The sequence below is a fragment of the Dermacentor variabilis genome, chromosome 2 (genome assembly GCF_050947875.1).
Source record: "Dermacentor variabilis isolate Ectoservices chromosome 2, ASM5094787v1, whole genome shotgun sequence".
Classification (NCBI taxonomy): domain Eukaryota; kingdom Metazoa; phylum Arthropoda; class Arachnida; order Ixodida; family Ixodidae; genus Dermacentor; species Dermacentor variabilis.
In genome coordinates this window covers 21,066,745-21,092,793 of record NC_134569.1, presented here as the reverse complement: position 1 = coordinate 21,092,793, position 26,049 = coordinate 21,066,745, and the positions used below count along the sequence as shown (strand labels likewise).

The window sequence follows — 26,049 nt, the reverse complement described above, 5'->3', positions numbered from 1 at the left end:
GGCACAACTCCTCAAGGAGAGCGGAAAGTTGCGACCGGGATTGAATAAAGCAGCTCAGCAGCTGATTGTCGCGCCGCTAGAGGATCTCCTTGAATCTCTGCCAGAAACCCAGCCCAAGTAATTGAGCATTCTATCATTATCGACTTCTGTTACTTTTCATTTCCGTTGCGTAATTTAGCGAAGCGATTTCTGTTTTCGTATTATGCGAACGTGAAGAAATGAAGCTGTGGTTCTCAAATGACACAGAATGTGTAAATTGTGCCAGTAAGAAACGAACCTCTGTGCTGGTCAAAAGTATAAGCATGTTCCGCAATTTCGTGCATACAGGTGGAAAATAAAATTGAACCGGAAGCGATTGGCTAAAATGAATGTCACTAGCTGCTTGACGTCAACAAAAAAGGCGATGAATTCAAAAAATAAAAGAGAGAGAGAGAGAGAGAGAGAGAGAGAGAGAGAGAGAGAGAGAGAGAGAGAGAGAGAGAGAGAGAGAGAGAGAGAGAGAGAGAGAGAGAGAGAGAGAGAGAGAGAGAGAGAGAGAGAGAGAGTAGAACGCACGAGCAGAAGGTTAGGAAACTGCTATTCGCATAGACAGAGTGGGCGAAGTGGTCATGCCAAATTCTGAAGTTTATCGTTATTATCATGGTTATCATAACTAGTTTGATTCGTGACAAACTTTAGCGTGTGTGCACGAGTGCATGCGCATAATGTCTTATATGTGGGATATTGCGGTACGTTGGTGTCGATCCTCTGTCGATAAAAAAGGCATGAGCGGAAAAAGCAATCTTTTAGCGTCCGCCCTTGGCGTAAAGTTGTAGACGCAGGTGTACGTCGTCACCTGCAACGCTTGTCGCTGACAACTGAAGATAGATCTTACCGGATACTGAACACTCCGCTAAGCCACGATTTCGGAGATGCAGGATTCATCTGTCATCAAGCATGGCGCCCCAAGCAATTTTCACATTCGGCCAAGACATCAAATGGAAAGGTCAAATTGTTCGATGAATCTACATCTGTCATTGCGTGGCTTTCCGTGCCGTGTGGACGAAGAAAAATGTTTTCTCTCTCGCTTCTTCTAGCATAGTGATGAACGCCACTTTGACTCGAGTCGTAGAGCAGGTAAATTGAAGATGAAATAGGAACTGAGGAACAGCTCGGCACCATGATTGATTCCAACCTTGACGCTTCTCGAGCCCCGCTCGGTCTCACTGCGTGAACCTGCTCATTCTGGCTAGCGTAGAGTCATTCCTGTTGGTGCATTACGTTGCGCGCCTATACGTACGCACTGCGGACGCCTGCTCAGTTATTACCTGCGGTAACGAGCACGTGATCGCGGGCGAAACACCGGTTGGCACATCACGCAGACCCAAGGTCTTGGCTTCTGCCGCTGCAGCCGACCTTCGTGGCTGCTTTTTTAGCGAGCCGCACGTAACGCGATAGCGGGCCGTTTAACGCCATTCTTTATTAGCCTCCCACTAGCACGGTGCGCGAGCTTCGTTGCACCAGTGGGGGCTCGTGTGCGACGGCAATCGTGGTTGCTGTTGTGCAGGCGTCATTTGCTTGCTTGCCTGCTTGCTCGAATTCTTTTGACTGTTTGTTCTTCAATAGGAGCGAGAACATCCACAATGTATGGCAAAGGACTCATAAATGCGTCGCGCTGTTTAAGACCAATGTCACACGCGTTGGTTAAACTTTCAGCGAACAGCAGAGTGGGGCGCATAAGGCATCGGTGTATAGGCTGCCTCGACAACGATCGGTGACGTTTAAAGTCCGAAAGCAACACACCGACTCTGACAGAGACCGTTCCCCGGGTTCATTCGGAGACCAGTGGCTCTTTATGCGCACCCATGGCGAGGTATGCGCAAGCATTATCGCTGGTGTACCGTGAGCGGCATCCCCATGAGCGTTCGCACGCACTTACAGAAAAGGCATCATTCGCACGTGCACCTCGCGAAACGCGCCGATATTCTCTTTGCCAGAGAGTTCTTCGACGTCGGAAGCGTGGAAAAAAAAAAAGGCCCCCGTTCTTGAAGCTCGTCGGCGTGAAATCGATCGAGAGCAGGCAGCACACGCACACAAAGAGTTGTCGCTTAAATTCTGACGCCGCTCGAAGGTCGCAGGCGCGGCATATCAATTTCCCCCCGTGATCCGTATACGGCCGCCCTTCACTCTTCGGCGCCTATAGGCGCGCGCGTGGCGACGTACCGCTTCTCCGGCACGGGGTCCGCTTGCGTTGGAGCTTGCTTGCTGTCTTCCTTCCTTGGCAGCGATCTCGTGTAGCGCTTTCTTTCCTTTTCCCTACAGCGAGCGCGAAATTGTCTCGCGACCGCCGTTGCGGCTCGAAATGACCTACACCTCGATACGTCGACGCGTCAAGGTTTCTCGTTAGCCGCCTGGCCGAACGGTTTTGCCTCCGCGATTGTCGAGCGAGCACAGTTGTCTCGCTCGCACTGCCTGCAGGTGAGACCCGTCGCGGGTCTGTCGCGTTGCCGCGAAGAGCTGCTTACGCGAAGCCATCAGCGCATTCCTTTTATGGAGTTTTAGATGGTGTGCTTTAGCTGAACATATTTACGGCTTGCTTCGTTCGAAGATTACGAGCTTAGCTAATGCCAGCGCAGCCACGCATATGTAGAATTCTATTCTGTTTCTTTTTTATTAATTTTTTAAGAACGGGGATGAAACGGGATCTGCTTGACTGGCTAGTCCGGTACGAACGCAGCAGGCGGGCGGCCGTTGTGTAATGAACTGACGAGTGCGTGCATTCGCTCTCAGAGGAATTTATATATATATATATATATATATATATATATATATATATATATATATATATATATATATATATATATATATATATATATATATATATATATATATATATATATATACGTGTTATGTCTGCAGCATAACTTAAGAACTTGATCCCGAGAGCCTACAGTCGCCTGCGCTATTCTTTCTTTTCTGTTCGTTGCAACAGCACGTAGCATTTGAAGTTCTCTGGTTATTCATTGCCTCGACCATTATCACTCGGCGACGCATTGTTATGAATGTGCCTAGCGTGCGCTGTTTCATCTGAAAAGCCCTACTGCAGGATTCCGCGAACACGCAACGAATCGATCGATTCCTCATATTGCACGCCAGTCCCATCGTGTACCACCGGTTCAGTTTCCTGGTTGAACACGCTCCGACTGTCAAAGAAAAGTCACGAGAAAAAAAAAAAGAACAACGGCTTTTACGCATACTCACACTTAACACAAGTACGCACAATGCAAACATGCGCAGGTAAACATTTCTTTCGCGATAACGCTCCGTATCTTGCCCTCCATCGCTTAATGTGTCTCGACACGGCGTGCGCGTGCACTTCGCAGCTCCTACGCACACACTTTGCATTCGTCTTGAGCCGCCCTTCTCTTCTTATTTCCCAAGAAACGCTTTATGAACCAGGAAGTCCGGCCGTTCTTTCCGAACCTCGGCGGCGCAGAGCGCATACGTATAAGTCCCAGTGCTGGACGCCGTATAGTCTTGGGCAAGCGAGCAGCGGTGGCGGCAGCGAGCCGAGAGATCCAGTGGCAAGGCAGCGCGCTCGCCAGCACCGACTACAACACCTCGCCGGAGAGAGGAGACCCGCCGGCCACTTGGCGCCGTGGTGCGCCTGGGGCGGCACGCCGGGGGCTGCTGCGGCGAGATTGCTCTGTATTCAGGGCGCACAGTGCGCCGGGCCGCTCGCACAGCCGCCGCGCGCTGCTGGCCATCGTCCAGACGCGCTCGCCACAGCAGCCAAGGTCAGATGCGAGAACGGCACCCCCCCCCCCTCTTCCCCCTTCTTCTTTAATGGCCCGAATGGCGAGGCTGCGAAGAGAAAAGGGGGGTTCCGAGGCACTGTTGCGCCGCTTCCCCTCGTTGGCTGTCCGTTTTATTCTTTCCCGTAAAGGTGGCTCGAAATGCGCGTGTTTGCAGTCGATGTCGGAAAGAATACAAACCACCGCCGAGGAACAGCTACTTCTGCGTGTTACGACTATTCCAGATGCTCTGCCTATTCCTTCAAGAGCAATTATAACGAATACGTGCTGTAAGCGGGATTTCATTTAGGGTTCCAGTCCGAAACCCAGCGCACTAGTTCCATACTTCTGCAGGCTGAGTGGCGTTTACACGTCCGGTACGTGCACATTACGCGAGCTTGCAGGCCGCGAGCTACGGTACGCCACGTTTCTCACGTTGTGGAATCGTATGCTATGCGATTGCCCTCGGTACGTGCATGATCTACTACTACTACATCTACAGGCGTTTGCTGCTGCTCTTCGCCACCGGTCTTGTACCTCTCTCCTTCTGTCTTGCCTATTCCTCCGCGCCGAGCAGCTGGCTAGAGGAATGCGCCTCGAGCCAACGTCCGTGCCTTTCTCTCAACGAACTTCCTCTCATTTTATCTTGACAGATGTTTCTTCAGTCCTGAAACTGTAGGCCCGCTGTGTTGTAACAGACATGATTGTTTCTATGCTACTTAGAGAAGAAAAAAAGACGTTTCAAACTATTTTACAGAACATGCACAGCCAAGAACCCGTTTATTTGTTGCCCTCAACGACGTGCTCTACGCGGAGGCGCAGTAGCCGATGCGATGGAGAAAGAGCAAAACACTCCTCTGTTCTCACTATGTTTTGGATATTACTTTTTGGGTGCATATACCTGACTCGAATAGCTGAACGACTTCTGGACTGCTTCAGTTTAAGTCAATAGATGCAATTGCCGGTGCAATCATTGACGCATTTGCACTTGCCCATCTCACTGAAGTAGGGAATAAACGATTCCGATAATAACTTCAATAATCACACGCATACTCCTAAACGAGTACTTTCACCTTGTTTTCCTTTTTCTTGGCCTGAATGCCCAGACTTAAAAAAACACCGAAGTGTCGATGCACTATGGCGATGCCACCGCGAGTATCTGTTTTCCTCTTTCCTTTGGATGAAGTCCGTATGTTAAGTGGGAGCTCGCGAGGAATCCGCTCGGCTGGCACAATCAGAGTGGAGAATCTGTCTCAGTGTGCGGTGCATACGTGACCGTGTAAATGCACGCTTGACCGGCACCCTCGAAAGACGTTTACGTCGTCGCTGAAGTTAAACTATTAATCAGCTGCAGATCCGCCAGGACTGCTTGGAAAAGTTACCCATGACCAGTGGGGCTAGCTTCGCGCTGCAAACGATTACAAAAAAAGAAATAACATCGTCAATGCTGGTTTTGCCAATTAGCTGCTGATTTATTAGGTATATGTTGAAAATGTATGCGTGACTGGTGTATAGTAACAGGCTCTGGTACACATTTCCTGCCAGAGAGTTGAGAAGCACGACAATGCAAGCACTGTCATTGCTGTGCATTCACGAAAAAGCTTGCTTTGATCCATCTTCGTGGGGTTAGTGTAGGGGAAAAATTAATTGAATGCCTTACTACAGTGCATATTGTAGGACAGAAAAATTAAGAGGAATACGGCCCGCGCCCATTGGTGTGCAAGTGTTCACTACCCCTATAGGTACCGTCAACATTTCTAAACCTCTTCCCTCAGTGGTGCCTCGGAATAGGGGCGTCGACCCTGCGCAGATGGGGAAGAAGACCGTGAAGACGGCCGACCACATCTGCCACCGCTAATTTCTAACCAATTAGAGCAAATAAAGCTTTTCCTCCTCCTCCTCTTCTTTCTCCTTTTATTCCCTTTACCCCTTTCCCCAGCACAGGGTAGCCAGCCGGTACTTACACTGGCTAACCTCCCTGTCTTTCCTCCCCTTTGTGTCCTTCCTTCCTTCCTTCCTAAACGTTGCAAAACCGGACGTGCGTCTGGTTAAGCTCCCTGCCTTTCCTGTCTTCTTTTTCTCTCTCTGTCTCTAAACATTGCTGGCCCACTCTTGTAAGGACTATCACCGATGACATGAAGCAAAGAAACCTCAAGCATTTCATTATGCCCCAGACAGAGAAAGTGGCTGCATACATTTATAACACCGACAAAACATGCAAACAAATTCGCGCTCCTCGATGTATACGAGTGCGATTTATATATTAGCGGAAATTATTTCGTTTTCTACAAGAAAGACTGGTGCAATTGCGCAGCCTAGCAAGCTCCTACACGAAGCCAAACTACCACAGAGGAAAAAGAAGAAGAAAGAAAAGGCATTCAGTGAGTGAGAGAAAAACCGCTCAGAGTGCGGCGAGGTGTAAGAAAGGAAACAGAAGCGTTAAGTGTGCGTTCTTCTCAAATGCCCATTACAGCAGAAAGCGAACGACCTCGCAAAGTGCCAGCTGCGATCATGCATACTTCGCAGAAAGAGACGCGACAGTCACTGCGTCTGCTTCACGCCAAGAGCGCGCGAAGCAGTTGGCAAGAGGCGAGCACGCTATCGCACGCCTCTGCGGCACATCCAGCGCTACGCGCGCAGCCATGCCAGCTGCGAATTGCCGTCGACTTTTGCATTTGATCGGGCAGTCTTTTGACGCGAGTGTCTGGGCTCGTTTAACGCCACATTGAGAACCCCACAGCCGAGACACGCTCCTCGACGCGCCTGCTTATCACACGCGCCTTCAAGCCGACACCTACGTGTGAACGCCACGGGCAAGGAAAGCTGCGGCTGCTCAGTCATCGAGAGTTCCACGTGCATAAAAAAGCACTTTAAAGAATTCTTGAATTCCTTGCGCAGGAAAAATGCGTTCCTGGTGTATTCAGACGAGAGTGAATGTTCATTGTCATGACGACGCTGTCGTACGCTTGTTCAAAAAGTTATTGCGCGCGAATATGCCCCCGAATAATTCTGGAACTTGCCACGAGAAGCTCGAAGCTGTCTTAGATGTTCCCAGATGTAGCGCGCCCACTTCCGGAAATGTATGTATGCACGGTAAAACTTTATTCTCGTCCTTCGGAACGCGCGTCAGCACGTAGCGGGCCGCTCCCACGTCGCCACGGAAAGGCCGAGCCTCTCTGCTGCGTCGCGGGCCCGATGGACAGCCCGTAGAGTCAAGATCGGGGTTGCTTAGGGCAGCCTCCCATTTGGACGACGTGACGCCGTCGCGTAGCGCGTGGCACCGCCAGAGCGTGTCACACGCAGGAATTTTAGATGTTGCCCCCGCGAATATCTGTTGAACTTCCCCGCAGTGTACCACAGTAACTAAATGAACTGCATTTCTAAAAATGAGGTTTCAAAGGGCACCTGAATTTGAACAACTTCCAATTAGCAGCTTCGAGACTGTACGCTCTTTTTATTTACGACACTTATTCGTAACTTCTCTTCTGCGTTACAGCAGCGTTTTAATCCTCACCAAAAGACCTTTACAACGCAGCAAATACGTTGCGTGACTACGTGCCGTAAATGCATATGTTAATAAAAGAGTATACCTTCTCGAGGCTGCTAGTTGAAAGCTTTTGAAATTCAGGCGACCGGGACTATCGTTTTTCGAAAATGCTGCCCATTAAGTTACGCTGGTGCACTGTAGTGTAGTTTGACATATGGTCGAAGGGGCAATGTCCAAAATTCCTGGACATGCGTACTTTGCAGTCATACGAGTACACAGGAAAAGCCGCTGACGGTAGCCATGCCGCAGCGCTCCCAATGTGAATGCTAAACGTACAACACTGTGACGTCACGACCTACTCACACCTACTCGTTGTAGGCTGTCAAGTTTAAAGCAGGCTTTTACGCTGTAGAGAATCGCCGTCATGACCGACGTGCGCGTGCTGGAGACAATTAGCCTGGTCACTTGGCTCGTCCATTTACAAGCACACCAGTCAAGACAACCCGACGCTTATAAATTCAAGGATAGAACGACTCTTCTTTAGTATATGCATGATACGTAATTGCCTACATTATGAAGAACCTTTTATTTGTTGATCACGGCCGAGAGAGAGAGACAGAGAAAACGGTAGATTTTTGCCAGCATGTAAAATTACCATCTACGTTCCAATTAAGCGCGGCAGACTCTTCGCAATGCACCAAATTATCAGTTACAGTAGAATCGCGCATTCGCGCTTCAGTCACGTGAAAGGCAACTATGAGTCTGTTGCTATCCAACAGCTTTTGGGGGACACTCAGTTTTCCTTAAACGACAAGCTGCCTGTGTATAAAGAACTTACTGACAACAAGACAAATGAAGGCAAAATAGGTTTATTCAGCATTGTGACCAGGGAGTGTTCAATTAATGTGGCTGCTCGAATTCATGAAAGCCGATTATGACTTAAGTGAACAAATACTGCCGCTTTCTTTCGTTTGTCGCCAAACAAACGACAGCGCTAAGAAAGCCTTTGACGACCGAGGCTCCACAGGCGATGAAGGAGACGTCGGAGATGCCTTGACAGTAGCGTGCACGGAGGCGCCTTCTTTGCCTTGGAAGCGCGTTCGAAACGCTTCGCACATTGCTTGCGTATCGAATCATACTATATGGCTGAAGGCATTCGTAAGACGAAGGCTAATGTTTACATTTAGAGTTTTGGGGAAGGTGTGCGGGCCAAATCTTGCTGATGCTGTCATCCAGCGCTCGCAAAATGACGCGTCAGCTTAAGAAGCCGGAGGTCGTTTCTTCGCGACCCCGGCGCTGTGTGGGATGCGCAGTTTCGTATTCGTTCAACAAATATACGAAAGCGTAGTACTAAGTGACAGTACTGTTTCAGTCGTTTTCTCCGTTGAAGCAAATATATTGCGTTGCGAAGCGAAGCCACGGTGCAAACATTCACCACAAATGTGTGCTCTCTAGACAGACGACGCACTGGGATAGAAATGCATGTTATCACGTGAAAACTACATGGAATCGGTTTCCGGCGCATATTCGGCGTGGAATCTTCAGCGTCGGTGATTCTGTGTCAAACCGCGCGGTAACCACGGAGCGCTCGTGGCCGTAAAGCGCGTCCCACGGACATGTTTCGTCGGCGGGTGCATCGTAGTCATCGCACATTACCAAAGCGAACGCGCCCCGGGAAAATGAAGAAAAGAAAGTGTGGGGGGGAGGGAGAAATACGTGGTGCGATTCCTTCAATAAAGAGTAGAACAAGGAACTGACAATTTCGCTCCAAATTCGCGTTCTATAAGTGCAGATTATTTCTCTTCTCCTATGATTCTGCAAAGTCCCAAAATATTGCCGATTTTTCCTTTTCTCTTTCATTTTGCAAATACTGAGAGGCAATATTGCGCGGCGACATTTACGCTCACATTCGCGCGCGTTTCCCTTCAAGTTGCATTCCTTGTCGTGCGAAACACGAAGCGGACGGGCCGAGCTCGGCGCACTCGCAGCAGCGTCGCAGCTCTCCAGGATGGCGCGTTCAACCGTGCGGCACGCGGTCCCCTTCCAGTGCAGGCAAAGCGCGCCATTCTGCGCGGTTAGCGAAACAGCGAAGACGCGCGCGCGCGCGTGTTCCGCGGTGAGCGTGTGAATCCGTGCGCCGGACATCTTCCAGGGGCGACCTTGCTTCCTGGTCGGCCCCAGAACAATGCGCGGCGGGGGAGCACTTCCTCCTGGCGGCGGAGAAAAGCGCCCATTACCCCCCCCCCCCCCCCGCCTCCCCTAACCTCTAGCTAGGCCCCTCATATTCGGCGCGCTCGTACGAAAGAACAAACAGCGGTACCACTGGCCCCCATCCGCGAAGATCAGACACCCCCTAAAATAGGATGCGGCATTTCGAGCGCTTCCCTGCGTCGTCGAGGTGTTCGCAAAGAAAAACAAATAATAATCATAACTAAATAAAGATATTTAAAGAAGGGTCTCCACACCTGCCGCGCGGACCGACCACATCCTCGGCCGTTGGGTTGCGAGGAACGATTTCTCTGTACGCTGCATACAGGCGCTCAGCCAGTGCGCGTCTCGCGCCATTGCCTCCGCTGCAGCAGTCCTAGGCTGGTCCTCCAATTTTCGGCGGGCTTTCCCGGACAGCGCTCGATGTTTGTAAGCGAAGAGGGAGCAACGAGCCTCCGGATCGCCAACGCTACGATTTCCCGCAGCTCCTTTGCCGCAACACTTCCTATGCATTATACCAGGCAGAATAGAGTTGCTTCCGCAGGCAACTGAGTGCCACCCTGGTGTACTTAGTTTCCTTCTCGAAGCCGACGAGATGTATTCGCTAAGTTGCGTTTTCCTCGTCTCAATTCGCATTCTGTGTCTCGTCGATTGATTCCCGAGGTTTAAGCATGGGACGGCGGGGTGATGGGGACGACGAGATACGCTGTGCAGTGGAGGGCTCCGGATTAATTTGCAGCCCCTGGTGTTCTTTAACGTGCACCTAAATGTAAGCAAACGAATGTTTGGAACGAATATATATATATATATATATATAGAGAGAGAGAGAGGAATGAAACTTCCTTTGACTGCTCCTCTCACGTTCTCACTTTCCGTTTGAGTGTCTCGTCGTGTAAACTGTGCCGATCCCGCAGGAAACCTTGTAACTAAAGGAGGATCCATCGTCACAGCTGCTCACCATATGTGTCCTCACAAGGCTCTGAGTGCTGCTTGTAACGTGGCACGGTTCCGGAGACCGTTGAACGTCACAGCAACCACACGCTTCATAGCACTGCTAACCAACACGCGTCCGCTGCAGAATATCTTGGCATGTCCGCCGGAAAGCTATCGCTTGAGTTCGACAATCGCCCTCTGAGCGCTTCTGACCATTTCTTTTTTTCTTCATTTATATACATGAAGTAAAGGAAATGTCGGAATCGTGGGCGATGCTCGGCTACCAAATTCCTCTTCGCAATACGAGCTGCAAGAGGTTTCTTCCCGATATTTACCCTTCGTCACGACTACACTCGCTGGAAAATATTCTGCCTTGATTTCAATCACTCCACCATGGGCGCCACGCACACGTAATTAACGTCAGAAGCCGCCGCCGCAGGACAAAACAGGCGTCCTAATTATTGTCCGATGATGCGACATGCGTGTCCCGTTGAAATACGATCTCGTACATGTTTATTCTTAAGTTCATATCGGAAAGAAAGACGAAGAGGCGCTTAAACTCGTTAACTGTGTGTCGCCCTTTCTTCGGCAGTTCCTGTCCTGCAGTTTTCCGGCTTAGATGAGGACTCCTGGATTCATCGGTTGAAATTTAATTTCCTCACGAGCTCAGTACAGCTAAGGCGCAAGCCTTGGCTGTATTACACTACGTTTGCACTTGCAGCACGAGGCGGGAATAACAACTAGCAATAGCAATCAATCACCGCGCTGGAATAGGGTTGAAAAAACCTTGCGCGTATAGAGCTATCATGTTGCAACCTACTCCAGCAGAGCAAGTTCGAGTGGTCCTGGCTAAAAATTATCCCGGCCTTCTAATTTTTCTCCCCCCTCCCTTCCGCTACCTTTTCTTTATATTTATTGCGTGTGGGTGTGGTGAGGGGAAAGTGGAGAGGGAAGGAATGTAGGTGTAGAAATGGGTCTAGGCCGTGATCGAACATCCAGAGGGGATCGCTATTGTTTTTTTGTGCCCAAGAGTAACTTATATAGTGAAAAAAATCATCAGAACTGCTAATAAATAAAACCATGATACAGAGAAATATAGTCAAGCATACTTATGGTCTATGTCACGGTATGCGAATAGCCACCAAGTAGAGCCATGTTACTTTAAAAAATATGCTAACACTGCAGGAAAAATATATACGCTTGCACGAAAACAGCAGACTAGGAAATATTGCACCTTTATTTTAAGGATCAATATGTCTTATCTGTCAATAACTCACCACCCATACACCCAGAGAAAATGGTTTTTAGGCGAACTAATACACCCACTTGAAAGAGTTATTTTTTTATTATTTTCATCCTGTCCCTCAATGTGTGTTTTGCCCAAATGGACACTACGTTTTATTTTTAGGGCGATATCTTTCAGTCTAACACTACCCTAGTCTTTCGGACGTCCGCTGAAGTAACCCCGAAATGTTTTCCGAGGCGTTTAGAAAAAAATAAAAGAGGAAAAAATAAAGCCGCGCAGCCTGGATTCAAACTGTAGACCTACAGATCGCCAGTCGGAAGCGCCACCACTCTACCACCCCATCGATACAACCACACAGAACACAAACGCTGATAGGTTGACGTCACGCTCTTCAGTGCTTCAGTGTTTGCACAAGTCACCACCAAGGTGAACCACTCCAAACGAAGCTATAGCAGTAAGATGTGTGAAAGGAAGGATGGCGTGCGCAGGGGACAAATTAAATGTGTCTCAACTTTACGACCGGGGCGCGCCAACTCTACAAATAATGCCGCGTTCTTATCGGCATAAGATTGCTCCGTATGCTCATGTGAATGTTTATCCAACCGATACTGCACGAAACAGCGCAAGACTTACTGCGCATAATATTGCGCCGGCTCTGGGTGCACCAGGGAGAACATGCGCCTGAAGAACTATGATTGGCTGACGCGCTATGATTCGATCTCTGGCTATTGGCAGCTGGCCTGTAAAACCACACCGAGCTGAAGCAGCTTAAACGAAGCCAGTCGTAAGAAGCGAAAGGCATGGGTAGGAAATAAGGGAAAAAGCTATGTCTTTCCACTTCTGACTTCACCACCGGGAACGTGAGGTAGGAGGTTGATATCGACAGCCTATACTGTGACCACACGACGTGCTCGAACAATGACTTGGCACAAACCACTGGGAAATAGGTGCTTATGGCTTTTTGCTTACTTGAAATGTTGAAGTGTCCGGGCACCCTAAATCCTGCAAGGTGTATGTTCCGCACGAAACACCCTTTTAACACACTAAAGTTTATACGAAAGGGTGCTGATAAGGGTGTACTGCTTACGAATGCGCCCATTTTCAAAACTTTCAGGAAAGTAAGGGTGCGAAAAGACTATTTCGACATCGAATACACTCTCGAGAGCGTAATTTTCCTGAGTGTGAGTCTTTTTCACTCCTAGTCTAAAATATCGCGTTGCTTTACAAACTTACGCACGATATGCTCATATGCGTTGACCAAGCGTCTGTGAACACACGGAAAGGCCAATTTCGCTTTATAGGGCTTGCAAGTTCCAAACTATCCGAACCAGGTCAGTACGTCAGAAATATGTATAGAAGTTTATAAATTAAAAAAAGGGTAATTTGAACAAACAAGCACCATGACTACGAAAAAAAAAATAATAATAAAGATACTAAAGTATTCGTACCACCCTCGTATCATGGTCACGAACGATGTCATTGTGAGGCAGCCCCGCTCGAGATTATTAAATTAGTTCAATTTATCAAGCTCCACTGAACACGCACACGTAACTTTCACCACTGGAGCATGCGCTATAAGGTCACCGCACAGCGTTAGTGAAATCTCGAAAAAAGAACAGATGTAAGATAAAAGAAAATATCAGAAAAAAGTCTTCAACAGAAAGGGCGCATATTAAAGGTGGTGAAAGTGATCACAAAGGAATTCCGATTTCAGTCACCTTGCACAAGAATTGAGCCTTACAAGGACCTATTGAGCGAAATTTCTCACGCGACTTCATGGAACTGAAAGAACGACCCGTTTTGTTGCAAGACCGTATTAAACTTCACCCGTTCTCATCGTAAAGTCGATTACTGACGGCTCTTGTCGAGCGTACCCTACAGATCGAAATAAGTTACGTGGGCACACAATGCTCTGCACGAACTTCGTCCCAAGCATGAGCTCCATGGGACGTTCTTTCATTGTATACGCTTCGTCGCTCCACATGTCCGCACGCAACTGGACTTTCATTGACCAGCTGCATTTAAACTAAGCTATATGGCGACGAAAGAAAACGCTCATAAATATGGCAGAGAAAAGAAAATAGCAGATAGGAGACCCAAATTCAAGCGTGCCGCATACAGAAGTGCCAGATTGACGCACGCGACAAAAGCTACCGTCGGCTCACCTCAAAAGAAGATAGAGGCGGTGTCGTGCGTCTCACGCGGAGTCGCTGGCGAAATCCATTTTCTCACGCAACCCACAAGAGCGCCGACCAAAAGGGCGCCAACGCGACGGCACGAATGTCGCTGCCGCGAACAATCCGCCCGGCACCCGCGATCACACATGCGACGACACACACGGCACGGCCACTCGCCACGGTGCTACCGCACGGTCCTCAATGCACCGAAGCAAGGAGTCACGAAACACGCAGTACTGACAATCACGACGCCAGCATTGGTTCGCACGCACACGCACCGGAGCCCGGTGATGACAAAATCGAAAAGATCGTCTGCTCGAGGCAGCAGTGGAGCTTTCGTCTGCAAAGTGTCGGCAGCAGGCGACGCACAGGGACGCGCCGCGCAGACGCCGCTTTCTCGAGGCGCACACGCGCGAACATCCGCTCGGGAGGCACTGAAAAGCCCGCACTGCTCAGCTCGCCTCCTAATTGTGTCGGAACCGAGGGATTAGGTAAGAGGAGAGGCGCACGAAGAAGGAGCGGGAGCAAGAAATTCGAACGGTTCTATCCGATCCGGTCGCGCGCACTCCCCGACTTTCTCCGAGAGCACTACTTTCTTTCAGGTACTCCTGGCCCTCCTTTCCTTTCCTTACGTCACTGAACGCGCTCTCTGAACTTGAGGACCGTGAACCCTCTCCTTTAGCTTCTCTCTCTCCTTTCAGTTCCTGCTGCCCTCTGATATTGCAGTCCTACTCCCTCTCTCTCTCTGTCCGTGTCCTCTTCTCCCAGTCCAACGCGCCCTTCTTTCTGGTTTCGATGGCAAACATCTGCTAGCCGATTGGCAAGTTTTCTGCGCTCATCAGTATATTCTGCCGCTGAGACAGCTTATTTGAGTGCGACATAGATCAGTCTCATCGCGCAGACGATCCTTTAGCTTATAGATTTAGGCGACACTCCGAAGTGACCGGGAGTAGCAAACGGCGATCTCATAACGTACGGAGAATGATTATCAATTTGAGGAAGAAAACAACAACAGAGGTCCTTGCATAGCATACGTACATTACACAAGGCGGAACGAGAAGCAAACACACAGGAACGCCGAAATTGCAAACAATTTAAGCCCAACGGACAATATAATTTTCAGGCTTTACTGCTGATGGCATACAACTTTGTAAAGCTTCGCAAGAAAGTTGCGATAGTATAACAAGTCAAGACAGCAAACTTGAACAGGTGGAATTAAGATCTCATTCCTCATTCGGGCACAACGACGCAGAAAATAAAACACCAGCGAACAAATATGGACACAGCGAGAGGTAATTACGGCTCAGTTTCATTAGTTTTATCCAGTCAAAATGCCGAAAGCCAGTTTTAAGTCGTAAACTCTCACAATGCATGTGAATAATCTTACTCGTGGGCCCGTTAATACGCGCATGCTTGAACCGGCTGCTTCTGCATAGTGTGCGCGGAATAAACAAAACCATTAACGAGCATTTCTCTGACAACAAATGTAAAACGCGGTTCAGTAACACCTCCAAGGGCGCCTGGGCTTTCCTTGAGCAAATGCCAAGCGGAGGAGGGAAAGGGGGGGGGGGACGCGCAGAAGCAGTTGCTTCAGCGGTGTTTTAACTTGATCTACAAAAACGACGCCTACGAAAAAAACAAAACAAAGATGAACACGAGAGGCCTGGCTTCAAAACCAAATGAACGAAGCCTATATATGCGAGGCAAGCGGACAGATGTAGGTATCGAGGAATCGCGCACACGGGCAACGACGATATATTCAAGATTTTTTTCCCGTCTGACCAGTGGACGTCTTTTCGCCAGTCAGCGAGCTTTCCCGTAGAAAATAGTGAAATGATAATAAGAAATTAGCATAAGACCTTTTAGCTTTGTAGTGAGTTCGTGACTTGCAGTTATACACACCGAACGAAAGGCAGCATCACCTACAAGATTGAAGATTGTGCACGTTGAACACCAACCCAAAAACAGCACGAAAATAGCAGGTCTCCCTCTATCTAAGAGGCGTCAACATCTGCGTGCGGTTGTTTTAAAAAATACGTGGAACAGGCACGACAGCTAGTGCCATGTGTGTTTCAGGTAAACTTGCTCAATGTTTTCGTGGACCGTAGCCGAAGTAACTTACATCCTCACTGCGCTCAAAGTCCGAGTTGTCTGTATCGCAGGACTGCTACGGCACTGCGAGGCTATCGTGTAGCGTTACGCTTAAGTGTACACACAGGGGGAGGGGGGGCACAAGAAGCCGAGACAACCATTTATTAATCAAAATTGGTAATATGTGCGTAACATGGAAAGTATACTCGGGATCACGATTATTAGCAAGGTGAGTATAGATGAGTATAGCTCCAATTCCTTCGGTTCGTTCCTTGGCACGTGCCCGATCCTCAGCTCAGCGACATCACAAGGTTCGACCCAAGCAATGCGACCTGCCGTAATGAATGCACTATAGCGTCATGACTATGGAGCTGATCCACGCACAAGAGGCGTCAGTAATTGCGGGACCTCCGTGAGTACGGGTCAGCAATATTGCAACATTGGTGCCATGTGCCGCAATTCCGCGATTCCCACCCATCCAGAATCGCGCGTTGCTGACGATGTTCATAGCTCCCTCTTTGCAGCCACTTAGCTCTCCACAATCACAGAATAAAAAGTTCTATGCGGACAGCTGTTTCTTTGGCCCACAAATGTGACAGTGATTGTATTTTCACCTTCTATCTCTAAGACCGTTCTCTTGAGGAACTGCGAGTATTAGGTGGTAAAAGAGAGGAAAATCTGTGATATCAAAGGAACGGTCGCCAACCGAATCTGGAAGCATGGTACTTCAAATTTCTGCGTTCTAAACGTGTGGAACTTTCCCTATCTTTCCTCAAACAAAGAACTTCGTCACAAAACTTACGAAAACTGTATCAAAAATGAGCCAGAACTCCTGAAAGGTCTTCCCGTATTTACGGGACCATTTACACACGCAAACCCTCTTATGCGGTGAAATGTGCGCTCCAAACACTGTGCACCCTTTCCTGCGATCACAATGGTCGTGACGACCTGAGCGACAAAGATGCGGAAAAGGCCAACCGAATTGCGGCAACAGAAACGTTGCGAACTTCCTGCAGTCTCGCGCGCACACTGCACAATATCAGGTGTGATGGGTTCTCTGGCATGTCGGCTCACATGGGTTCGAGAATATGCGCGTTATCGTTTTTAATCAGTAAGGGAGCGGCACGCGCCTAGCAGGCTTCCTACATCGCCCACGCATCGCGTAGAAACGTTTCACCACCGAGAAACAATGTTTCTGACAGCTGTTTTCGACAGGACAGACCGCATTGAAAGCAATGGCGTCGTCCGTCAGAACATTTTCACGGCTTTTTCGTGAAGACGAAAGAGAAAAAAAAACAGAAAAAAACACAAAGAAAGCAAAAAACACTGCAAGCCGGCGCTCACGGGCAAGAACAGTGCGGGCGACCGCGGCGGAAACGGAGACAGGCGCCGCGTACTTTGTTGGCGAGGATAATCGGCGGGCAATTTTCTGGGCAAGGAGGCGCGGGAGGCGGACAAACATTAAAAGGCGCTTACCCGTTCTGCCGGAGGTTATGCTTGGAGGCCGACCGCATTACGGTTGCTTTGAATTTCGACGCAATCAGACCTCGATCCTTCCCGGAAAGTCGAAAGGGGTGAGGGCGTCGGTTTCGGTTGGGCGCCAAATCCAGTGGCCGCCGGGTGAAAATCGCCGGTGTCCCTCGTTGGCGCGATATACGTTGATGGCGCGCCGGTAGCCGCCGCGCTGGGAGCGGTGCCAGCGGTCTGTCAAACCACAACCATGCCACAACAGTAGCCGCCGCTCTCACGTGGCGCTTCTATTTTTCCTTCGTCCGGGAGCGATGACAACCTATGCGCACTGATGCGTGTCCATCGATCAATCACTGCTTCGGCCGGGGTCCGTCGTGTACGCAAATTGTACCGATCTTTTGGGGGAGTTCCGACAGCACGCGCGTAAAGGCGAAAGGACTTCGTCCGTCAATCTCAGCTTCGTTGCGCCACTCGATGACAGCGGAACCCTCCAGCTCCTTAGCCTCACAGGCAACTCGTGTACTGACGACTTCGTTTCCAAGTCCGCAGTATAGTGGTCGGAACCTGGCACCGGGGCTAGCCGAGGGCCCAAACGCACATTTGCAGTCACCACTTGCCCACACGGCAGACCCAGTCAACGAAACAAGTTGCCCTGACACACACACGTCCAACCTACAGGTTGCTGGCAGTGTTGGTCATTGGCCTCTCCAGTGGCAGTGTCCGCTCCTCGGGCTTGCAGCGACGTGAGCAGTGGCTTTGCTAACGGCTACGACTTCCACTGAATCCAGGTTCTTGTAGCACACTCGTGGCTGGCGATTAGATGTCAAAAGCTAGTGCCTTCAGGCTGCGGTCGGACGCGCACGTTCACCGACGGGCACCCGCCCACAGGCACACACTGGGAAGAGCCAAGAGGGGGGGCAACCGTTCCTCCCACTAGCGGTCCGGCGGCACGTCGCTGCAACCTTTCGCGATGCACTCTCGCGCGCCGCTGCTCGGGGGCCGCGCACGAAGTTCGCTCGCTGCAGGCGACCGGTCCGGTGCGCGGCAAAAGCGTCAGCGTGGCCGGCGGCGCGTGCACGACCGGCAATGAGGGGACTTTCATTCGCCGCCGAGACGGAATGGAAAAAACGCGCCGGCAAGGGGGGATCCACTTTCTCCCTCCCCCATTTTCGCACACTCTCCCGGCCGCCGGGTTCAGCGGCTGCGCGCGCCGGAGGAGGACCGACTTTCTCGGGTTCACCTATTTTCCCTGGTCGTTCCCCTTCGCTCGGCGGCCGCGCGTGTGTACGCGCGCCGCTCGCCGGCCCTGTTTTCTTTTTCTTTTTTTTTTTCCACGGCAACGGCATCTTTCGTACACACAGCCTGCCATACGTGGTCGGTTGTTCGGCTGAAACACGTTGTCTTGGAAGCATGTGTCGATAGACAACCATCAGCCTAACCCGTGAAAGCCCTTCCTACCTGCAGTATAGCGTGGTCACTCGGTGCGCTTCTCCATTGCTTTGGATACGTTCCGTGGTTTATTCAACGCATTCTAGAGTCTTCTTATAATTTTTTAGGAGGGGGGGAGGGAGCCTTTTTCCACCGTTGCAGCGTGGCCCCCTTTCGCACGCTGTAGTGCAGCATTACAATGCGTGAGAAGAAGAATCTTATGGCGGTTACGGGTCGCGGTAGAGGATCATCACCATCACCACCTTTGGACGATCATCTGACATTCTGGACAAGCTAATTGGTAATACGTGAGAAAAAAGCAAGTGGTAAGCTGACGAAGTATCATTATCAGCTGCGACCATGCAGGGGCTCAAAGGAGCCGCGACAAACGTGTATTTCCTCGCTGCCTCAGTATGCAGCTGTGTTCATCGAGATGCATCCTATACGCACTTAAGAATCAATCCGGCTTGTGCACTTGCGGACATCTCAACTCCAGTCTGAACGCTCAGGCTGAGATGAAATTTCGTTAGCGTGGCTTCCACGCATATAGAAAACGTCTCTGAGCAGCCGTATTTGGGCAAATCCTTCTTGCGTGTCTTTTCGTTCTTATCACCAAGACCACGTCCCGTTGACAGAAGATTCATGCAGTGCAGCAAAACAACTTCTAGGTGGTGTGTGTATATTCATTAAGCGAGTGCATTGGGTACACTGGCACGATGATCGGCTCCTGGCAGGCATAAGGTGGCCGCAGCGTGTCCCCTGACAGCAGGAAAGACAGACACGTTCGCCTCGGTGTGTCATCGAAAGACGTCGGACGAGTGCGCCGACGTATGGATAAAGCAGACAACAAAGGACAAATGCCGAAACTCCGTCACATCCCTTGGGGTTCCCATATGTGCGTGCAGTACGGGCCCGATTCTTTAATTATTTATCCCACAATACTTAGTTGAAAATTATGAGTTTACAAAGTCACGAAGCCGTTCGAAGCCAGAAGGGCGAAGTTTAGGCAAATTCATGTACTTCCCATAATTCCCATGCTAGCTCAACCGCTCCCATTACAGCTCCCGTAGACACTAGCGCCAGAGTTCCCTCTTGTAATTATTGCATGAAACTCTATGCTTCCTTGGGCCTGCAGCGGCTTTTTACACCACGCATACCACTATTTTTTTTTCAAGTCGTGCAACCAAATTACACAGCCCCGCCTTCTGACTGTGTGGCAGCTCGCATACACAGTCACCGAGCCACCTGCCGTGGTGGCTATGGCGTTGCGCATCTGAGCACGAGGTCGCGGGTTCGATCCCGACCGCATTCCGATGGGCCGGTATGCAACAACACTACGAAAGTGTACCGTGCGCGTTAAAGATCCGCAGATGGTGAAAGATTATCCGGAGCACTGCACCACGGTGTCCCCACGCATGCAGTTTGGGGACGTTTTCCTTTAACCGGATAGCTTTTCCTGCCGGTGCCAGAGAGCCCGTGCAAAGGCCATGTGCTGTCGCGCGAGAGCGTTGCGGCGTCTGAAGGTTAAAAAATATATATTTTTTTAAAATTTAGTGCCCTTTCACTCTGGGAAGAATAACCAGTGAAGCTGTATTGCGATGACTATATTGACAACTATGTTGATTTATATGGTTATTGCTATATCGATAAGGAGACATGCACTATTGGTGGGCGTTGACGTCTTTATTTTCTCTCATTCGTTAAAAAATTATGGGGTTTAACGTGCCAAAACCACTTTCTGATTATGAGGCACGCCGTAGTGGAGGACTCCGGAAATTTCGACCAGCTGGGGTTCTTTAACGTGCACCTAAATCTAAGTACACGGGTGTTTTCGCCCCCATCGAAATGCGGCCGCCGTGGCCGGGATTCGATCCCGCGACCTCGTGCTCAGCAGCCCAACACCATAGCCACTGAGGAACCACGGCGGGTAATCTCTCATTCGTTACCACAGTGACCATGGCTTTGTGGTCACTGTGGTGCACCGCGATCGGTTTTACTGCTATGCTAGACACGTTATCATCATCAGTAGCAGCAACAGCAGCAGCAGCAGCAGCAGCCTATAGTTACGCCCACTGCAGGGCAAAGGCCTCTCCCATACTTCTCCAACTACCCCGGTCATGTACTAATTGTGGCCATGTTGTCCCTGCAAACTTCTTAATCTCATCCGCCCACATAACTTTCTGCCGCCCCCTGCTACGCTTCCCTTCCCTTGGAATCCAGTCCGTAACCCTTAATGACCATCGGTTATCTTCCCTCCTCATTACATGTCCTGCCCATTTCTTTTTCTTGATTTCAACTAAGATGTCATTAACTCGTGTTTGTTCCCGCACCCAATCTGCGCTTTTCTTATCCCTTAACGTTACAACCACCACTCTTCTTTCCATAGCTCGTTGCTTCGTCCTCAATTTAAGTAGAACCCTTTTCGTAAGCCTCCAGGTTTCTGCCCCGCAGGTGAGTACTGGTAAGACACAGCCGTTATACACTTTTCTTTTGAGTGATAATGGCAACCTGCTGTTCATGATCTGAGAATGCCTGCCAAACGCAATCACGTTATCGCCCAAGTTTAAATCTATACACGACCAGTGACGCGTCGTAGGCACATTGGCGTGCGTGTAGCACTCAATTCCAAACCGTTCCGACAGGAAGGATACAATCCGCTTGCCGTTGGGGCACACTGGGTCGACGTTAAAGTCGAAGATTGGTAAGTGCACTATTGCGTTTTATTATGGTTTTCGACCCTCCAATGGGAGGGAACGAAAGCCACTATCCCACGTTTTCTATATGGCCATGAGGGTCATGCGTCATAACATGGTCGATAAGATGGTAACATTCAGAGCGATCTCCGCGACTGATAACATCACACAGAAATGGTAATTAATGCATTTTATACATAGACGGAAGATGATAACATTGAGAGCGACCGCCGCGACTTTTTTTCCCCTGCTCATGCGCATGGGGTTGCGCCGGAGGAGTTTTCGGCGTACAGGCGACGGACAGGCGGGCGGACGAATCGGCTAGCCACATGCAACTTCGAAGTAAAAAAAAAAAAGGAACAATTATGTGACCGATGATAACGCTGTATCGCGCTTCTCCGCCGCCTCCATGGGCTGACAGTCTCAGGGCGCGTTCGATCGCCGCCGGCGCCGTACGTCAGCTGCGCGCATCTGCGACTGGTAGTAGTCTCCGACCACCGCAGACTAAAAGAACGGAGAAGTCGCAGGTGCGCAGTCGTTGTCATGCACCGTCGTCGTCACGTTGTCAGGGCTCCGTTGCCGTTTTGGTCACGCCGCCGTCGTCGTCGCGCTGCCGTCGTCATTCCATGGTACTCACCTTCCATCGTCGTCGTCACGTTCTCAAGCCGTCCACCAAAAATATATCGACGATAATTTGTGCCGCCATCGTCAAACATCGTTATCGAGGGCATCAGTATACTTCGAAAGTATTTCTAGCGTGTCCACTGGATTTGTGCGGTCTGCATGCAGAATCTGTCGCTTACTTTGACAATCGTATGTGGCGGAAATAGATCCGATACTGAGAACGCCTTCGATAGTTACTGCACCAATTATTTTTTTTCTTATCCGTGGCCTTTGGTGCTACTGTAGGAGTACACAGCATGGCCTTCGAAGTACACTTCCTCGCGGGCGCCGCGTTAAACGCAGTAGCGCAGCGGAAGGCCGGCAAGGCTCGCGGCGACCTGGCCGTCGGCAGGCAGAGCCGGCCCCTTCAATCACGTGTGGCTATCAGAGCGCGTACGCGTCGGAAGGCCGGTAAATCATGCAGTCGTTGGCTCCGTTTGACTTCTCCCGATTTCCTCGCCGCGTTCTCTGCTTTTCTGCGCGACCGCGTAAGTTCTCGGCAGGGACGCGGGTGACGCTATAGCGCGGGAGGCGGGAAAACAATGAACGCGCCTCGTGAACGCAGCGAGGAAAGAAAAAAGAAAACAGAGGCGGCAAAGAAAGGTACGGCGCAGATAGTCTCGCCTGCGCTCAAACCCGGCAAGACTGGAAAGTGAAAGGACGTTGCTACCGTTTTGCTGTTTATTCCGCAGCAGAGCTGCACGCACGAAGCTCGGCGGCGGCGGCCGTCGCAATTACCGCCGCTTTCCCTGAGCGCGTCGACAGAGACAAGCACGCGTGCTACTCGGCCGACGCCACATGCGCCGCGAAAGCGCTGCACAGCTCGCCGCAATGTCATGGCGGTACGGGGGCGGTCTGCATACCGCGTTTCCCCTCGTGCATCCAGCGTGTTCGAGCGCACTTGCCTTCGCGCGTGTGTGAGCACCCGCAGCCCCTTCTCATTTTTTTTTCTTACGCAGCCGGCCTGTCGAAATACTAAATGCAAGAAGACGTGAACCTCGCCACGACTGGCATCTTGGTTCCCTAAGATCCAGTCGCTGCAAACGCAATTCGGGCTTCAGGTTCCACACCACGTGGGTGCATGCTAAGGTGCGCACTAGGGTGCTAAATGCCAAGGTGCATTGCACTCACCGAAGTGAACAGCCGAGCTGCCCAACTCCGTCGACGCCTTCCCTTTAAGCTGAGTTGAACCATTGCATTTCCGCTATTTCAAGAACGTATTTCATTTCGGACTTTGCGATCCGCGATCCTGACGGCAGCTTTAAGCAACGCCCTCGCAAGGCCGTTATGCACGTACACGATTCCGGCAGCATGCTTGCCATGTAGAACTTGCATGCTCCATTCTCAAAGCGCGGCGAGTCTGTGGTAGATATCGGACGTACAGCTCGGGTTCTCGTATTGGGTTTGTGCATGTTGCGTGCGGCACAACACCATCATTTCATACTTCTGAAGGCAAGCATTCCGAAAAGTCATGGATATAACTCAGACGCGAGCACACCGACGCAGGAACATGTCATGCTGACGTCTACCGCATCGTCCTAAAGCAGCAGCACATTTGTTTGCTTATTCCGTTACGTTGAACACCGAACTGCACGGAGAGCTGCACGGACAAAAATGAGCCAGCCGGCTACGCCCTGCTAAAACTTTTAATGACAAACAGCGTTGCTAACAAAGAAGGTGCAGCACACATTACAGGAGCAAAGCTGACGCCAAGATGACATGGGAGTCGCGCAATGAAAATTTCACACTGCTAGCAATGTACCGCGGCACTCGCGTGCGTTAGCCTTATCTAAAGTTCAACCGGCCGGTGAGACAACGCGCTGCAGTTTTTCAATGAGACGCCAAAACGACGACGCGCGCTCGACGACGACCGCGGCTGCTGTCGAGGCCAAGATGCTCTTCCGCGCCCGCATTCTCTTGCTGCCACTCGATCTGTCTTACGCCATGGCATGGGTATCGTTAAGACAAGTAGCTCGGCGTGACGCCTTCGAAGCGCTTCTGGATCTGGTCGTGTGTGAACTTGACGAACGCGTCGTACTGTTCGGCGAGCTTCGCCGACAGGACGCCATCGTAGACCTCGCAGAGCTGCCTCTCCCTCTCGGTGACCATGCGCTCGACGATCAGGCCCACCTGGCGGAACGTGAAGACAGGCTGGTCCGACTTCGCGCCCTGCGGCGGCAGCGCATCGAGCACGGCTGCGCTGTCTGGCGAGCCCTGCTGGACGAACAGCTGCCTGCGTCGCTGCAGTCGCGACATCTCGTCGCGGACGTTGGCTTCAATCTCTTCGGACGTCAACCTCGGCGTCACGTTGATGAAGGGCGACGAGCGGGCCTGGTGCGGCCTCGTCGGGGGAATATGACGTGGAGCAGGTGGCGCGGCAACAGACACTGGTGCGAAGAACCGTCGTCGCTTCGCTGGTTTTCCGTTGGAGCCGAGCGGGTCACAGCTGCTCGCTCGCTTGAGCGTTGCGCAGGCCATCTTCGCAGTGGTCAGCCGCAGGCTAGGAGCTTCTTTTACGGTTTGCGGCTTGCGAGGCGGCGGCTCTTGGCGAGGCCGCTCGAACTCCTGCACTCGTAAGGTGTAGCAGCTGCCGGCTGAGAAACTACCACGAACAGGCGCGCTCTCTTCCTCGGAGCACACAGACCGTCGGAGACGGGACGTGTACAGACTCACGTCGGCTCCTGCAGGGGATTTACAACGGACAGAGGCGCTCGTACTACCTCCTCGCGCACCTCACCGCGCAACGGCTTCTGCAGGCTCCGCGCCGTCGTCTTCGTCGCTTGCAACTGCCAACACGTCGTTGTCGTCTTCGACCCGCGCGTAGTATATCGAAAATGCGACGACGAGTTGCTTCACATTAACGACAGCTCAGTAACTCGACGTAGCTCCCAGCAATGTGTATGCGTTCTTTCGCCTTTAACTTATCCTGTGAGCGCACACTGGAAGAAAGAAAATTGACCACCAGGCCCCTGCTCAGTGTTCTACACGAAAAGTAGTCATAGAGTGAAGAACCGTGACGTAGTCAAACGCTAGCGAAACGCCAGCGCTCGTCGTCTTTTTCTTTCTTATCACGTGCTCTCGATTCAAAGCCGCGAGGTGGCACGCTCATAGACGCCGGTATTGATGCATTTTTATGTTTCTATAGCAGCAGCCAGTCCTCTCGGTTCTATTATTTTCCCGTTTTAGACTGCAATAAATAAAAATGAGCTGCATCCACGGCTATTTCATTACTTTCGCGTTTCTTCGCGAGAACTTAATTTGAAGGATATCGCACACACTGTGGCCAGCAGTAAGTTCAAAACGCAACTGGACGCTGGTGAAATCACCGATGTCGGCTTGCGTCAACGTTCCTCCAGCACTGATGATATGAATTTATAGCTGAATCGTGTTTGTATGTTTGCGTGTAGCTGTATTTGAGGACGCGCTACGGCCTTGTGTGCCTCCGCGCCGCGCTCTAAGAAGAGCAGTCAGTCGCCAGCTGACGTGGCTCAGACGCTCAGACAACTTGTTTGTTTTTCTGCTTGTTGGACCGTCTGTGTTTGTTTGTTTGTTTGCGCTCAATAAGAACTTGCCCTAAGTTAAGCTCAGGTGGCTGACTGGGCTAGCTAATAATCCATAACGAGCCTGTACAGCGCAAGATCGAGGCCACACGGGGGCACAGAAAGGATTCACGGCCCACGCAATGATCCGTCTCGTTTTCGTCCTTGTGTTGCATATTGCGCTGTGCACGCTCATTAAGCTTGGGCTCGGACTCCTGGCAACCCAGGAATAACCGGCCTTTTTGCCTAAGCGAATGTCGAGAGGCGTCGCGAGGTCAGAGGACCAGGATTTGTTGCAAGGTTCAGACGGGTGTACCGACAGAGAAGTCGCTCACACCCGA

General features: G+C 50.8%; 2 protein-coding genes across 3 annotated transcripts in view; both read right to left on the bottom strand.

Annotated features, from left to right (window-relative positions):
- The window catches only part of LOC142571485 (uncharacterized), a 100,497-nt gene extending 81,988 nt beyond the window's left edge, over positions 1–18,509 (bottom strand). The window contains exon 1 of one of the 2 annotated variants that reach the window (XM_075679874.1): positions 17,392–18,509. The gene's annotated coding sequence lies outside the window, so the exon portion shown is untranslated. Of the gene's footprint in view, positions 1–13,812; positions 14,246–17,391 lie in introns of those variants that run through there. The other variant, XM_075679875.1, reaches the window with a different exon arrangement.
- Positions 18,510–23,797: 5,288 nt separating this feature from the next.
- Positions 23,798–25,226, bottom strand: LOC142571484 (akirin-2-like). Its single transcript, XM_075679873.1, has one exon. It carries the CDS (start codon positions 24,645–24,647, stop codon positions 24,129–24,131), a length of 519 nt encoding a protein of 172 aa, XP_075535988.1. The 5' UTR covers positions 24,648–25,226; the 3' UTR covers positions 23,798–24,128.
- Between the last annotated feature and the right edge of the window lie 823 nt (positions 25,227–26,049).